Source organism: Chamaea fasciata, unplaced genomic scaffold, assembly GCF_029207755.1.
Source record: "Chamaea fasciata isolate MVZ Bird 193981 ecotype frontalis unplaced genomic scaffold, bChaFas1.0.hap1 SCAF_1, whole genome shotgun sequence".
NCBI classification, from domain to species: Eukaryota; Metazoa; Chordata; class Aves; order Passeriformes; family Sylviidae; genus Chamaea; species Chamaea fasciata.
The window spans coordinates 131,415,545-131,433,274 of NW_027094086.1; the positions used below are offsets into that span (position 1 = coordinate 131,415,545).

General features: G+C 35.3%; 1 protein-coding gene across 1 annotated transcript in view; it reads right to left on the minus strand.

Annotated features, from left to right (window-relative positions):
• ZNF804B (zinc finger protein 804B) overlaps positions 1–17,730 on the minus strand; it is a 224,211-nt gene that overhangs the window by 11,463 nt on the left and 195,018 nt on the right. The window contains exon 2 of the mRNA XM_066187688.1: positions 16,850–16,993. Within this exon, the coding sequence (XP_066043785.1) occupies positions 16,850–16,993 (144 nt within the window). The remainder of the gene's footprint in view (positions 1–16,849; positions 16,994–17,730) is intronic.

Here is a 17,730-nt window from a genome sequence, read left to right on the forward strand (position 1 = left end):
CATTAGGTATATGTCTTCTGTTGTATTTAGAGAGCCTTCTTTGAACTGAAATCCTGGAACTAATGTGAGTGTTTCAGAGACTGATTTTCTTCAAAGATTTATTTCCACTCAGCAAAAAGGCTCCTTAATTAAGTTCTAACCAAATTCACCATATAAGTGTTAAGTGAGGAAAAAAGGAATGTTAATTTCAGTAATTATTCTCTTGCCTGTAACCCTGACATTGGAACCAAATGCATTATTTGTAAAATTATTTCACTGCAAACCATCAAATGAGAATGATAGTCACCAGAGAACATAATTAAACTTCATATGTAAAGCTTATAGTGTTAACTTGCTGAGTGAAAGTGAGGAAAGAGCAATGAAGGAATTTGCCTTTACTATGGTAAGAAAAATCCTAAAAATAATTTGGAAAAGGTATTATATACAGGAATTAGCAATGAGAGATGAAGCTGAAAAACTACCTAATAAGTTTTCATTTGTTTTACCCATAAATAGCTACAGATGTCTTTGAATGTGTGCAAGTAATTATTTGTTAGAGTATTTTATATTATAGTCAGCTGTAACAGATTGAATATTGGTAGTGGAAGTGAATGAGAAGACAAAAAGAAAATATCCTGGTCTAATTAGATGAGATGATAGCAGGAGGGAGGGAAACTCAGTCCTCAGACATGTCCTAGAGAATCCATCTATCATCAGTGGATGAGATGCTGATCATGCATCTAACCTGAAGGATAAATTACAGATGGCCCTTTGGAGAGCTTGTTTTTTCATGTTCTCAGAGAAACCCTTGCTGTTTTACCAGACCTGCAAATATTCCTGCTAATTAGACTGATTTCATCTGTTTCTGTGTGAAAGTACCCATTTGTGCATACTTTCCAATTTAAAAGATCCAATTTTGTTTCTCATAAGAATCCCCAAACAAAGTTGAAACAGATTCATTTGGAGGCTGTTTCCATAGGGAAGAGGACAGAACATGCCCTTTGTGCCAGCAACTCACTCCTGTGGAAGCCTGAACCATTGAGCACTCATGTTTCCATCACTTCCAGCACACATATTGTCATAGGCACCACCAAGCTGGCTGCATACTGTGGATTTTGATTAGATGCATTTAGTGTCACTTTGGAATATAGAGCAATTTATCCAGAAAAATCAACACATTTGAATGATGAAAATCTCAGGGCAGGGTCTGTATCTTCCCTTCATATATTACCTCACTTGTCAGGGTGTTTGGGTCTTTCTTAGATCAAAACCATCATTTTATATATTCTTTTTTTTCTCCTTCTCCTTTAAGCAGCTAAAAGAAAAGAAACTGGTGTTACAGATCCTGTGCAAGACTAGCTCTCTTCAAAAATTTCAATACTTATTCTAATCCTATTTTAAAAATATTTAAGACTTTCCACATGTTTTCTCACCACTTTGTTTTTCTTTGTTTTAACTGTAGCAGGCAGAATACAAAATCACCTACATTTTCATGAGAAGAGAGTCTTAAGTTATCCCAGAATTCTACAGGTGAGTCCAAAACCTGGCCTCAAACTTTCTTCAATGTGGTCAGAATGCTTTCAGAGTAACAAAAATGACAGTAGAAATGTCTATTCATAGATTTTAAATCACTCTTTTCATAGACAGATCTCAGATTTCTTATGAAACTTCATCTTTACCATGATATAATTTTACAAATAAATAAATAAATGAGGGCGTAGAGAGATGGACTGAATTCCGGAAAGAGCAGAGGGGAAACTGAATCAATATTTGTAGGTATATATGCTTAATTATCACCTCTAACTCTTTGTAAAACCATTGAAAAAAATTTCAGAAACCTGATTTAAATTTGATTTAGTTGTTTAACAGTTTTATTCTTAATAACTATGATAGTGCTGAGGGGACAACAACAGAGCATAAAGGATAAACCTCCTCCAAATTATTGTGCTATGTTCATAGTTTACATAGAGAAAAGTTGACTCAGCCACTGCACAGTGACTTTAAAGTGCTCTACAAGAGAAGAAGTACATCACTAAAAAGAGATATTTTAATATGTACTTGAGATAAATGGGACCTTGCTTATAGTCAACAGTCACTGAACTTTAGATGAAAAATTACCAACAGGGTAAATGTGCATGAAGGATACTGGAGGGCATTCAAACAGAAGCCTCATCAAATATATGAAGGAACTAAAATATTACTTTTTAAATAGCTATCTATTGAAAATGTTTTAGATTGTGGCTTACTTTTTTTTTTTTTTTTTTTTTTTCTTTTTTTTTTTTAAATCAGTCTAAACCAAAATATTCTTTCTCTTGTATTTGCTCAAAGTAGACTGAACTCTTCTGAAGTAGGATGGCTAAAGGTAACCAGAAATCTAGCAGCAATTCTTTAACAAAAAATGCCTGCTCAAATTAGAAGAGCTTTAATACATGACATTTCCTTGCAGTTTTGCTCAATCAGAAAAGACCACAAAGGAATTTTGTAATCATGCAATCAAAACTTTTCACTAACAGAGGACAGGTGACATCCAGACAAATTGAAGAATTTAAGTGGCTTTGACAAGAGCTAATTTATATAATCCATGATAAATTAAATGAATTACATTGTAATTCTTCAACATTTTATGAAGACCTGTATCAGTCATGCCAGTATTTTCCCTGGCACTGATGTCAGAATGACAGATTTTCTTATTTATGCTTTTTAAATCCTACCATGGCATCTTCTAGCTTGATGCTTTTTTTTCTAATGCTCTGAGACTCATTAAAAATCAACATTAATTAGTATGAGAGTTTATGGCCTGAACCAGCTGAGACAAAAATATTTATTTCTAGAATATGTTATTTAAGGTCCTTCTTAAGTATTTGATAGAGTGTATCAAATACTTCACAATCATCCTAAACATCATGCTAAGGCATCTAGCTTCGTTCCAAGTATAGAATAGAAATCTGTATTAAATAGTCTTTTTTACATCACTGCTAACAAGTAAATAATTTCAGTTTGGACCAGAAGATACTTTATGTTCTCAATACATTTTCAGAAACTTTCTTTCCCTCACCTCTGATGACTACAGATTTTTCTTTTGCCCTTTTTACTTCCTCCATCACTTTTTTTCCAATTTCTACACTTGTGACTTATAGTATTTATCATCCATTTTTCCTTTCTCTACTTTATTATAAATTTAGGACAGAGAGAATTGACTTTCCTTCTAAATGAGATTAGCTGTTTATAACCTATTTGGTCTTTTACTGTTCTGGGATTTGGGTTCTTAAACCATCTGCCAAGTGTACTTTGAAATTTCTTTGTTCTCTCTCACATCTTTCTGTTTGATTTTTGCCTCCCAGTCCATTTTACAAGCTCATTCACCTTTATGAAACTAAGTTCCTAAAAGAACTAAGTGTATGTTACAGTTTGTTATTTAAACAGATATATGCAGATATTTCATTTGCATTTGCTAAATAAAATTTTTCTCTTTATTTCCTGTATCTCCTTGTTGATCATCATAATGCTAATAATATATAGATTAAAGACAAGCTGTAATTCATATGTTATTACTTTTAGAGACCCACAGTATGGGTGAAGTGTATTTGTGCTATTCTTGTCATAAGGGAGACCCACAGAGGCAGAACATTCAGATGGAAGGTCTCTTAATTTTAATTTCTTCATCCATGAGATTGGAGCAGCAGTTTATGTTCCAGTCTCTGGATTATTTGCAGAAAAAGATGAACAGATGTTGGGGGGGGGGGTGTTTTTTGTTTATGTTTTTTGGGTTTTTTTCAGGAATAATAATTCAAGAGGTTGGCTTAGCCTTTGTTTATCAGAGACAATCTAATGAGAACACATCTCAGATTTTTAAAAAGGTTATTTTCATTCTATTTTATAGTTTGTTTAACTATTTTCCAGTTTTGCTTCACATTATTATTGTGTGTTCTCTCCTTTGATGTTAGTGTCCTTTCTTCCCTCTACTTAGCTTGTCCGTTTCCCTTCCCAGTCAAACATCATTTCCTTCTGAAATTACAAGAGCAATAAGGTGCTGCTTAGGCAAATTCAGTGTGTCATGGAAAAAGGTGACCAAACTGTGAAGAGTGAATGCCCTAATTTTCCAGTTTATAAAAGTAAAGATCTTTCGGTCCTATCTAGCTCCCCTTTTATTGCCATGTGCTTAAAATATTATTTATTTGCAACTTGTGACTTGTATTTTGTCCCCTTGAACTTACTGTGTGTGCAACATGTCAGTGAGCTGAAACTTCACACAGTTAATTTGTGATGCCATAATTTTAAATTTTTAACACTATTATACAAACTGCTCCCTGAAAAGAGAGTAGAAATGAACATGATGTACTTTTATAAAAGCAATATTGTAGTACTTTTCTTACCCACTTATATGTTCTGGAGTAATGGGAGGTAACATTTAATGTTATCCTCTTAGCTATGCTCCAGATTATGTCTGTTTGTATTCACTCTTACATCAAATGATGCTATGAACACATCTAGTTTTTCATGTAGACATGAGCACGTTTAATAGTCTAAAAATCTACCGTTCACTGTTTCTCAAATACTATGTCACTTTTCAATTTCTTTCCTATCACATGGCACAAAGGACCTTTTAAGCAAGCTTTACTACTCCCTCCCATGAAATTTACATTCCTGTAAAATTTGAAGTTGCTCTTTTATTTATACCATGGTTTCTTATCCCAGTAATCCATACTCTTCTACATCCGTGAATTTTAATTATTTCTTGCAAAAAAAGATAAATACCATGACTATGTGTACTGAAATGAAAAAGAAGCCTCTTAAAATATGCACCAATGCAGATACAATATGGTGATAGTGGTTTCACATTCTTTAGACTAGGTGAGTTAATACTGGAAACTATTCTGGAGACAAAGAAAAGTAGGGCAGTTGGATTAAATATTATAATTTTAATTTCTGAAAAACAAACTTGATTGTTTTTCCATGTATTACAGGTTTAGCTTTTAGAGAGAATTTCTGCAACAATGAAAATGATTATATAAGAAATAAAATTGTTCATTTCCCCGAAATAACAAAATTTCTATAACAATTGCTGTATACTTCTGATGCACTCCATGTCTAGATGTGTTAGGCTAAGACTTGGCATATGTACTGTTCCAATTTCTTACTATTTTCAAACCAAATGCCGGAATCTTAATTTTTTTTTTTTTTCATTTTTTTTAACCAAGAAAACGGACATTATGGTGTTCTAAATTTCAAAATGGGAAGGAAATCAGCATCTGACACAGGTTATTGAGAGCCAAGATTATGTCAATTAATTGAATGTTTGGTGTAAATCAAACTCAAATTATATAAAGTAACACAGAACTCAGAAAAGATGGTCAGTATGAGTGATGAGAAGAATTAATATTGCTTTGAAGAAAAAATGGAATTAATCTGAATATTCTGAATTCATTTTGAAGGGTGAAAATTATATTTTACCTTTTAGGCAATATTTTTGTATGCAAATACTGGTAACTGTGACAGAATCACAGAATATTCTGAGCTGTATGATTAGGTCCAACTTTTGGCCATGCACAGGACACCCCAAGACTCACACCCTGTGCCTGAGAGCAGTGCCCAAAAACTTCTTGAACTCTCAGGCTTTGTGCTGTGACCACTTGCCTGGGAAGACTATGCTCCCTAATAAACTGCATTGGTTTACCCCTAAACATGATATTACTTTACCCTATAGTTTCTCAGTTAATTATGATTTGATATTCACACAATCTGGGCTAAGATGGGTGATTCAGGGCAGGTTCAAAATACAGACCATACGTTGTTTCTCCTCTGCCAGAAATGATTTAGTACCCTGTTGAATAGCACAGATTCTAAATGGAAAGTGTAAACACACATCAATGCAATGTGGCTTATCAACATAAGTATTCAGGTGTCTCTTTTGAAGGAAGCAGTACTTGGAATCCATCAACATGCTAAGAGCTGAAAACAAGCCAAAAAATGCTAACTATAAGCATAAGTATGTCACAGAGTTCCAGGGGGTGTCCGTCAAATCCTCTATACTTATGTACTTGTTAAAAGACCAGAATTTCTGCTGTGCAGAAAACTTTGATGTCTGGAATTTCTTTATCTTTTAGTCCAAGTGGGAGAATAAAATTCTGAAAATTTATATAAAAATTGAAATTATCAAATGGCTTGATGTGAATGCATCTAAACAGCAATGCAACCTAATGTCTTAAAGTTGCAATTTTCATAATTTCTGTATCTCAAGAATGACAAACAAAAGGTGTGGTTATGTTATAATTAATATTATGAAAGTATTATTACATACCTTACAAGAAATTTTGAAATGTATTTTCCTGAGATAACACTGCTGAAGCAAAGTATGTCAAACTTTATGAACCATTTCAAATTGATTGAAACTAAATGATGTAAAACTTCTGTGTGAAATATAGTTTTGATTTCATCACATTCCCAGGTAACCATTCCACTCTAAAAACATTTCCTGAAAAATTAGTTTAGGCTTTTTTGGTTTGGTTTGATTTGGTGTTTTTCAAGAGATATATTTTTTTCACTTTCCCATCACCTGCATTAGTATTTTTTTTGGTATTCATATGGATGTCATCTACATTTCTCTATTTATTTCCTTGAAATTTAATCTGAGAAGATGCTTAAAGAGCCCTCATCTTTTTAATGACTTCTGATGAAGCCTATTTATTGTAAAATTGTAAAAATGTGAAGTTATAATCAGTCTGGGTTACCTCCTTTATTTTTCCCTTAGAGATACATTAAAATATGTTAGTTAATGCATTTAACTAAGTAAGGATGATGAATTACTGATCTCAGCCTTTTAACTGCTGTCTTGGTGATGCACACATATATGTTCTTATTTTGCTTTAAAATACTTGTTTCAGATAGGAATGACTCCTAAAAATGTACAAGGGACATTATAAAGTTCCTTGAACACAGACATAGCTGATAAGCATGACTTAAAGCTCCACAGGAATCAATTGTGCAGCTACATTCTTGCATATTAATTACTGCTTGGAAGGTGCAGACATTTAAAAATGAACAGAACTATAATAGATGCAGATTCTAGACAGGTGTTTATAGAGCCAGATATAGTTTGTGCATGTCAATAGGTTTAAAAGTGTTATCATTTTTTCAGGTGAGGGAAAATTATCAGCTTGTTCAAAAGTTATGCAGAAGCCAAGATAAATGTAATTATTCTGTGAACATTTAACATTTTACTATGACAGCTAATTGCTGTATTTCTAAAGAGCTGATTATGGCACAGGACTGCATCAGGTAAGATACATACAGATGTGCCATATCCTGTGGAACAGGTTCCTTAATCTGGTTGAATAATGCCTTGTTCTGAAAGTCATTCCACAAATATGAGTTCAAATACTTGTGAGCGCATGATCACCAAAGCCAATCACAGCATCTTGCAGTGCTTTGGCTCTCTCAGCTCACTGTTTGTGGATACTGTAGACCCTGACCTTAAAATGACACCAGGTATTCTGGATCTGCTGATTTAACACAAAAAACCAAACCAACTGTGCAAAATGTGTGGCCTATACAAAGTATTATGTAACATTTGTCAGTCTTCTGAAGCTGGAAATACAATGTACGTCTGCCTTCAGTCTAGCCCAGTTCTTGCTAGTTCATTGTGAACATACAGTTTCATATGAATGGTAACATTTTGCATAGAGGTAAAAAGAAAACCTAATGGCTTTTTTTGCTTCTACTGTCCTTATATCTGGTATTTAAAAAGTGGAAACATTCTGTATCCCTGAATACAGAGATGTTTAAAAGGACAGAAACGTAATTTTCACAATGTAATTTACCTTATTTATTAAATAACACAACCATGACTTCTGTCTGGCTTAAAGGTTAACAGGGAATAATAATATAAACATAAATATTTAGGTTCTACATGCCTACATCATTTAATTAAGTAATATTCTATGTTAGGCATGAATTAGCATTTCAGAACTCAGAATCAAAGAAAAATATGTTGATTTTGATAACTATTTTTATACACTAGGATAAAGAAGTATTTCTTTCGATTTCTTGGTTTTGGTTTAAGTTATCATTACCATGTTAAAACAGTCATAACTTTTTAATTAATGGTTTAATTAATTTAGTTTTGGGATCTTTTCCTTTGTCTGTATTTTAAATAGGAGCAAAGTTTGAAGCAATGGGAAATTATTTGAACCAGAGATGCTGAGTTTCCACCATGTTAGCTGCACCTTTTATCTAAATATAATTGAAGAATAATGTGTTCCTTCATGCTCTGAGGATTTATTGTACAAAATGAAAATCTAAAATGATATTTTGAGGGGCAATTTTGTATTTTTCTGTTGTTTGGCATAATCTTTTTTGGTTTTGTCATAAACACAATCCTTACGATTCCTTGCTTATGTTAATAAGCCATCCATTACACTGCATCAACCATTCCTCCGGCTAGGAAAATTACTTTTAAAACTTTAGTAATTAAAAAGTGTACCATCTGAGAAGAATGGAAAGAACAATAACACAGGCATTAATGAAAAACACTTCTTCTAACTGACATTCTGGTTATTGCTGTGTCTTAAATGCCAAAATCTGATAGTACACTTTTGTAATTCCTTATATAATGAAATGCTTAAGAAATATTCTACAGTCATTGGACCATCATTAACAGCTATGAAATTGGGTGTCCCACGGGGTTTTTTCCAATTTAAAGAGGGTTAAATTGCTAATTTACATATTAATTAACATTCATTCTAAAGAACACCAAATGTAATTCCATAGCATCTAACATTTAACAATTTAGCTTATCAAGACACTAAATTTAAAAGAAGCTCTGCATTATTTGCAAGATTTTTTTTTTTTGAGGGCTAATGATGATAGGAATCTCATTATTCGAAGTAACATGCAATTTAAAAAGGATGAATACTGCCAATTTATTTACTTTATCACTGAGTAATAAGAATGTAGCAAAACATTGGCAGGGCAGCAAGTTTAACAGTTCTTTATAAAGCTCACTGATTTGCACAGACTGGTAAGTTTAAAATACAGAATCGTTTCTGGTGACATTTCTTCGGGAAGTGTTGCCTCGAGTCACTCCTAATCACCAGCGTGTGCTCAGTGGTATTTGATAATGCTGCTTCTGCTGCTCTGGACCTACTCTGGTACATGCACTTGCTCTGGTGTGCAGTTGAAACATCTCTGTGTAGCAGACCTACAAATACAAGCCTCCCCTCATACCATTTAAGAAAATATTGCATGATATCATAAAGCAAGCATTCATTTTAAGAAAATTTCAAACTGGGAAAAAGAATGTTTTTAATACAGTGAAACCACAGAATTATGGTATTGTTTATGTCCTGTCTTTGTGCATATATTGTTCACTATTCCTTTACTCAAATGTTGACATCATCCTGTTTTGCTTTATGTTACCCTTATTTGCATTAGTTTCTGTGATGTGACACAACCTGATTGTCTGTTCCCCTGAAATGCTACTTCAGCATTTCAAAATTGCTGGATTGCAGGTGCTCAGAAGCATAGCAGCTGTGATGCAAACATGTTTTCTGAAAGGCAGAATTTCTCTCTGTGTAAATAACAGAAGGAAGCATTCAGGACAAGAAAAAGTTGTTCTTATATTATCTAGCGGTAGTAAAAGATGAAAATGTATATGAAAACATCATTATGCATTCCACTCTTTGCCTTTTTTCCAGATCCCAGCCATTTTTTAATGTTGTGTAAGTCCATTGTATTATTTTCAATACAACACTGTATGCCAATACAATAACTACGGAACTCTCTTTAACAGAATTAGAGTTGCGAAATGTGGCCTATTTACTCAATTCCTCATCTCTAAATGCAATGACTTAGACATTGGTGGCACTAAGTGGCTGACATTGAGAGTTTCCTGCTGTGCTTTATCCTGGCATTTCTCCTCACTTACTGATTTTTTCTCCTGGTCCTTCCTCTTGTAACTCTTTCTTGTCCCTTGTCTTCTAATTTCTGAGTGATAATTCCATACCTTGCTTTTCTTGCAGTTTCTGACCACACTTATTTCCTTAACTGCTTTCGGAATCCACTTGTTCTCCTTCTGTTTCCCCCTCATTTCACATCATCAGTTCTTTTGCAGGCAGCAGCTGCATCTCTTGCACAAAACCAATTTAATTCTAAAGGACTGAGTCACGGAGGTTTCCTCAGTGAAAACATGCAACCTGAGATTAAAGATTCCATTAAAGACCAGATACGTTAAAAAATCACAGTGGGGTGTCCCAACAGTATTGATTCTGTAGCCTTCTCACTCTTTTATTCTTGACTTTGCAAATCCTATGTATGTTTACTGTTATTTGCTAAAGCTTGTGATCCATAAACAAGATTTCAACCCAGTAACCAAGAGAATGGAAAGCCTGTTCTTAAAATACAAAGTGTTTGTAAACCTTAATTATAAGCATCACAATCAGTTCTGTATCTAACAATTCAGTACCATTGGGGTAATCTAGTTCCTAATCAAAACTAATTTAGATACAAGAATGATGAATGAAAGGGGTTAATTCACAGGAACAAATTCCGAAAGAGTGAAAAAAACTTTTAAATTTAATTATGGAAAAGGCAGTGTGAGAAAAGCATAACTATTCAGCAAGAAACTCTCAAAAAACTTGCACTTTGGGAACAGTTACAGTCAGAGTGGAAGTAATTTTTGGAAATAGGAACAAGAATATACACTGAAAATCAGTGTATGATGAAGAGCTAAGTGTGAAGCTATAACCGAAATTAGAGAATGTAATAAATGGCATAGGAATAAGTAGCAATAAGAAAATTGCTCGTTTCACAATGAGCAAGAAAAAAGTATGTCTTTAAGGCAAAAAGACACTGAAATGATAGGATGGACTATAGAAATGAATTCTGTGCTTTTAGCTTTGCTCTTCATATAAAAAGAAACTAGACTAGACTAGAAACATCAAGAGTATGCTTTTTCCAAGGGAAGAGAAAGATTAGAAGGATAGACCAGAGAAAATTGAATTCTTATTTGTATTGTAGATTAATGAATAAATAAATTAACAGTTGAAAATTCCGAAGAATCCGTACCCCCAAATTCAAGAGAAAAAAAATGTTGCAAAGAAGCAAAAGTGTCTGACAAATGTTATACTGGAAGGGGTGATTATTCTAAATTGTGTAGTAGAGATAGTAAAAATATAAACTGGTAATAGATTTGTCTTAAGTTAGAAATAAGCAGGCATTCCACTGAAATTAAAGAATACTTTGTGGAAAAAATCTGTGAAACTCTTGACTATATTGAATCATAATGTCAATATTTTGATGTATGTGTCAAAAGCATGCAATCTGACTAAAGATATGCATGATAAATATTTTGGAGATGGAAAATATAAATAGTAATAACTTTCATCTCTAACACCCCTCCCTTTTAAAACAAATGAGCAGCCTTCATTTTAGGCATTTAAATATTTTAAATATTTTTTTGAGGGGGCTGCTTATAGGGCTACTTCTTGGAATGTTCACAGTTTTCATGCCTAGGCCTAATTTTAAACCCTCTAAATTGCACACGTATTAAAATTTGTGTATGTGATAGTTGCTTTGCAACATAGAAATCCATTGGCAGTTTAAGAGGACAGTAACTACGACATATACAAAATTCTTGCATCACTTCAAGTCCACTTATAAACCAGCTGTTTGAGGGAATCTAACATCGTATTACTTGTTGGGTTCTTTTTTTTTTTTTTTTTTTTTTTTTTTTTTTTTTTTTTTTTGTTTTTTTTTTGTTTTTTTTTTTATATTTCAGTCTTGTTTGACTTCTTTAATCTTACTAGGGATGTAGAGAATATGAAAGTTTTGTTCCAGGTATGCATGTATTTCTTGACAAGCATCAAGCCAGGGTGATTTTTTGTGTGTTACAGGAGCAGAATCCTGGTGACTGCAGGCAGCACCACTTGCTAACTGAAAGCAAGAAATTATGAGGTCTTTTAGCACTCAGGTTGTTTCCTGAGGAGGCCACAGAGCACAGACCCCATGTGCAAAACTTGTCCCTACAAAGTCAGGGGCAGTGTCCTGCTTTTGGAGGCCCAGCTTTGTAAAGGCCAAAGTCCTGATGCAGAGGTGTGGGAGAGGGGCTACAGGGAAGGACCTCAGCCTGCCCACATGGGAACAGTGGGTCCCTCTATGCTTCAAGGGAAAAAAGGAAAAAAGTAAAAAAAGGGGGAAAAAAAGAGGAAAAAGCAGAGACTACATAGCAGGGGACCTTCACGCTGGTGTAGTCCTGCCTGTGATTAGTGTGTTCTTACAGCTAAATATGCGTTCCTTTGTCCACAAGAAGGTTTCTTATTATGCTTGCCTAATTTCCCATATCCTAAGGTGAAATTCCTCAGATATTTGCCAAACCAGCTTTTTTTCCTTCAAATGAAAATTGTTTGGATAAAACAGGTTTACCTTGGCACCAAAAGACAAGACTTACTTTTCCTCCAATAAACATGGAGATGCTGAAAAAACACCCTCAAAAAAACCCCTAACAAGATCTCAGCATTTACTCTCATTCCTGGAACTTTCTCCGCGTTAACTTATCAGTGCATTTTCTGGGTGGTAGCAGCAATGCTAGCTAAAATGTAAGCATATTTGCTAGCTTTGATGTTTAACAGGAACTAAATCTCTGCCTGAATTAGAGTTTAAATCCAAAAGCACCATAAAGGCTTAACAGTAAGTGCCAACAGCTGTACACACTAAATCAGGCTCTCATGCCAAAAATATAACCAAATGCTAGTATGCATGGATGTAAATACTAAAATACAGGTATGAGCATGTAAACTAGAGTAGACTGAAACTTCTGTTTGTTTACATAGTACTTCCTTCTTCAAGGACACTAAAATTTATGTTGTGAGGTTCTTGTTAGTCTGTGTATTTTTTATCACGTGAGAGAATGTGATGCATTTAACTGAATGGTAAAATTTTGACAACAAAACTAAAGACTTGCTTTGTCATCAGAAACCCCAAGATGGCAATACAGTCTTGTTTTTCTTTGCTGCTTATATTTGTTATTATTATTATCATCATCACAATTATTATATTGCAGTACATGGAACAGATTTGTGATTTTCTCATTTGCTGACATCTAAAAGCCTTGCTGATTGCTAAGGATTATTTATACAAAAAATTGAAACCTCCAACTACTTTGATGTTAACTAAATGAATGAACACCATGCATGAACTGGAGTTATTAAAAGATTCCATTTAATAATGTCAACCAAATAGACATCTCTGCTTAAGTTGGCTTCATTTTAAAGATGCACACAACATGGTTAAAAAGAACTACACTTCTATTTCATTTTCAGCTTAGCCTATTCCCACATATATTACATTTTCAGGTAGCAGCCTATCTTGGTTATCTGTATCCTGATCACTTTTGAATGAATTCACACCAGGACCCTTGTGCTTTTCAGTGTTCAGACAACTTCAGCAGAGCCAAGGCACTCCATTCGGATGCACTTAATTTTTGCAGCAGAGAATGCAGTGAGCAAGGGAGAGCAAGCGTCCTTCACCTTGATGCTTGAGGAGAGAAACTGCAGATTTATCAAATGGGCCACTCCCCCTGACTGCTGCCCCGGACTTTGTAAAGTCATAGGAAAAACACAAAGGAAAAAAGCTGTGATTTCAAGTGGGTTAGCTGGTATGTCGTGGGCCAGTTAGAGATAAATGCACTGGGCTGTACAGTGATGAAAGATTAGGTTCCCCCAGGGAAGTCACTCACACTCTTGCCCCAGCCTTGTTCAGTATCAGGTTTAACAGCAGAGAGCTCAGGTAAAGCTATGTGGGAGTGCAGACTTCCAATCAGACAGATTTTCTGTGTTCACTTTATCCAGCTCTGCTCTGAAAGAAATTAATTTCCAAAGGCAGGTAGTATCAATGAAAAATTCTTGTAGTGTGTCAGGAAAGATGCTGAGACTAATGCTGACAAGACAACCAAAGGAATAAAAATTGCCTAATAGTGAGACAATGTAACTCAAAAATAGATAAATAATATTGGAACTTTCTAAAGTCATTACAGTTAGAAGATAATGAAGGTGTGGTCATTGATCTTTGATGGTTTGTCAAAATTTCATGCATATATATGTACACATACATCATATTTTTTATGTCTAAAAGTTTGAAGTTATCTAGCAAGCAGAAAAAGTGTGTCTGTGTATACTTTAGAATTATGCTTGAGAATAATCTAACACAGAAAGACAGCAGAAAGACCATTTATGTAAACAAGGCCAGACTGTCATTGTAACATTTTGCAGCCTCCGAGGACAGGGAGAGCTTGTATGCCAACTGCTAGGCCCAGGACTCAGCACTTCCTGCTCTAACAACTGGTTGAAATTGTCTAGAAGAAAATGGATAGCAAAATTAATTTTATGAAATCATAATATTTGGAGATTAAAGCCACAATTCTCTGAATAAAATATGTTTCCTCTGGAAGACAAACAAAAGACTTGTGATTCAGCACTCAGTGCAATATCCTTTTTTCTGCCTTTCTATCTTCTCTAAACATCATTGCCACTTTAATAGAAATTGTGAAGTAGTAGCATTTAAATGGGAAATCACATGAGAGGACTATACTGTATTGCTACTGAGATGCAAAGGGTATCTCATTTTAACTTACTCTCCATTAGAAGGATGATGTTTAGAACATATCCATGCAGACTACTAAAGCTACCCTCAAATTACTGCTGGGAAACAGAAAACATACCTTCAGAGGAGGAAGCCCTTGTAACTGGCTAATGTCCCTCCCAGAATAAGCATTTTGGAACTAAGCTAACTAAACCCACAGGAAACCATAAATTATTCTTTTTTTTAAGATCAAGTTGATAAAAACATGAAGAATAGAGTCTTTTTTTTGTGGCTGCCTATAAAAGTCAGAGAATAGGGTACACTGACACTATTCCTAGAGGCAAACTAATGCTTTTCCCAGACTTGGCTGACCAGGTAAGATGTGGGAGAGGAGAAGAGACTGAATTACCCTGTCACATCAGGATGCTGTAGCTAGCTCATCCTGCACTAACTGAGCTTCTGAACTACATCTGAAAGGGCAGGATGGGGTGAGCTAGCACTGCCAGTTGGTATTCTGCATGTGTTGTGCATTTCTGTGGAGACTCTTAGTTTCCAGCACTATGTCTGGCAGCTTTTAAAGCAGTAAATTTATTTGAAAATTAAGAAGAGTTTTATTGCTTAAACAAGCCCTTTTATAACAGAAACCTGCCAAAAGCTCCCCTGCCCAACAACCCAATCATATTTAGTGCATGAAGCAAGCTGTTTGGTTCAGCATAAACTGCTTTTTGCAGGGGGAGTGTGTGAAGAGGAAAGAGCACAAATGGCTCCATTTGAGTTCAGATGCATTTCTGACGACTTAAAAAAACAGTTGAAGGGTGAAAAAATTTTTCGTTCAGCTAATGGGGATTTATAGGGATTAGAGTCACAGGTTTAGGATCTGCAAAAGCATTTTTCTTATATTATTATAAAAATTTTATGGATTAATTAATGGAGTGGTAATGAGAGGAATTGCTTTTCATTTAAATGCATTACTCTGCTTTGGGAGTGATGGGACAAAAAAGTCCCATTATTTCCCATGGGTATTCAAGACTGGGGTGCTTGAATTCAGCCGGATGGTTCAGCATTTGATGAGTGGGCAGACCTCAGGCAGTTTTTTAATGAAGTGCTGTGATAGATGCACACAGAAAATTCCAGGGTGATTTACATCCTCTGTGATACTGCAGAAGACAATAAGATTGCTTTCAGGGAGAGCAAGGAGTTTTGCCTTTAGCATTGCTCATTTTGTTCAACATTATTATTTCTAATCCTCTGTCAGAAAAACCTGCAATTTCTAATGGTTTCACATATTTTTGATGTATCTCCTGACCCCTGTGAACCCAAAAGTGTGATCACACAGAGGACAACTAATTCCCTGGCAACTTGGATGCACGCAGTACATGTGCACTTAAATGCAAGCACTAGCAGAAATAGGGAAAAAAAAAAAGATCCATCTATGGAATCCAGTTATGTGTGATTAGCATGCCAGGTCAGCAGATGTGATCCCTCACTTCAGAGGTCCAGAAATGTTCACTCTTGGACTTTGCAAACTATTTTCTTTAAATTCTGAAGTGTTTATATGAGTAATTTGCATTTTCCTTCCACATTGCCAACTGAAATATGGATTTTGCTAAAATTGGAGGAAAAATTGGGATGCAGGAAATAAAGTTAATAGGCACATATGGGTAGAATATACCTACCACATACAAATGTGATAAAACTGTTACCAAAAAAAGTGATAAAAAAATTAGTATTTATTTTTTTTCCAGGAATCCAACATCTCATTGGGGATTATTTTGTATCATATTCTGCGTGCAAGACAAAATGTATTTCACCTGAGAAACATTATGAGATATAGATTTTAACTCCAGAAACAGATCCTTAAAAAACAAAATAAAACAGACAAATTCTTTTCTGCCCTTGAAACAGCACAATCAGCTTGAGGCAGCATGGTCATATGCCTTCTGATAAAAGCATGAAGAATAGAGGCTGCTTTGTGACTGGGAGGGTCAAAAGAGGGGCTTGGTCATTTCCCCCTGCCTGTCGTTTTTAAGTAATTCCACATTTAAATATATCAAATTAGGTGAGGACATCGGTATTAAGTATCTAAAACTACAGCTGGAGGTCTTTCAGTCACAGTAGCTTAAAAGAAATTGTGATAAAAATGAATATTTTCCATTTTATTTTAATGGAAAGTCTCATGTTGAAGTTGAAAACATCAGATGATGAATTGTCTTCTACTTGAGTGAATTTAGAAACCTCCCACAATCAATGAGGAGAGAAGAGAGACCACTGTAACATGCAAGACATTTATCAGGTTTACCTGCTTGTGAGCGTGGTCATAAGAATTGATGTGGTTGTCAAATTCCTGGTGTTTGTGGTACTGCTTGTCACATAGTTCACAGTAGAAGTTGGCCTTCACATCCTCCAGGGCTTTAGCTGCAGCTCTCTCCTTCTCAGCATAGTCCTGCAAAGGCAGAAGCAAAGGGAGGCACTTCACCTGAGACCATGAACTCCTGCTTCAGCAGCTCTTTTCATCAGCCACATTACAAGCACTGGACAGCTGGAACACCAGACTCCAACCCAAACATGCTAAGGAGGTTTTGGCCTTAAACGGGGTTTAATAAAGGAGTTGTGTTTCTTGGGGATTTGTTCTTACTACTCATTGTAGGTTCTGCAGTAAGAAAAGTAGAGAGGAATGGGGTGCAGAGGAATGCCATCAGGATACTGCCTAGCTCCTGGAAAGCTGAGCAGTGAAGGACAAGTAAGGCCCCAGTGCTAGCTAGCCTGTTAACACTGACACCAGCCCCAGACTGGCCAAATATCTGCCTGCTCTTTCAGGTACTATTGCTCACAAGGAATAAACTGCTTTAATCTGATACTATGGCAGATCTTCTTTTGTGTTCCACTTTCTGACTTCTGTGAAATACTCACTGGGGCCAGGCACCAGATTGCTATGGCTGGCTGAGATTTCCCTGGAGCAGAGCCACCTCTGCGAGAGCCTTTTCTGTTCTTCCCTGTCCTTCCTGACATCTGCATGAAGGGACACACCATCCAGCCTAACAAAACTGAAAGTAACTCTTGCCTGTTTGACACAGGCCACAGCCACTGAGGAGGGCATTAACTCATATCCATGCTTGTGCAAACACAGCTGAAAACAGGGAAAACACAAGTGGTTCCTACATAGTTCCATATCTGCCCAGT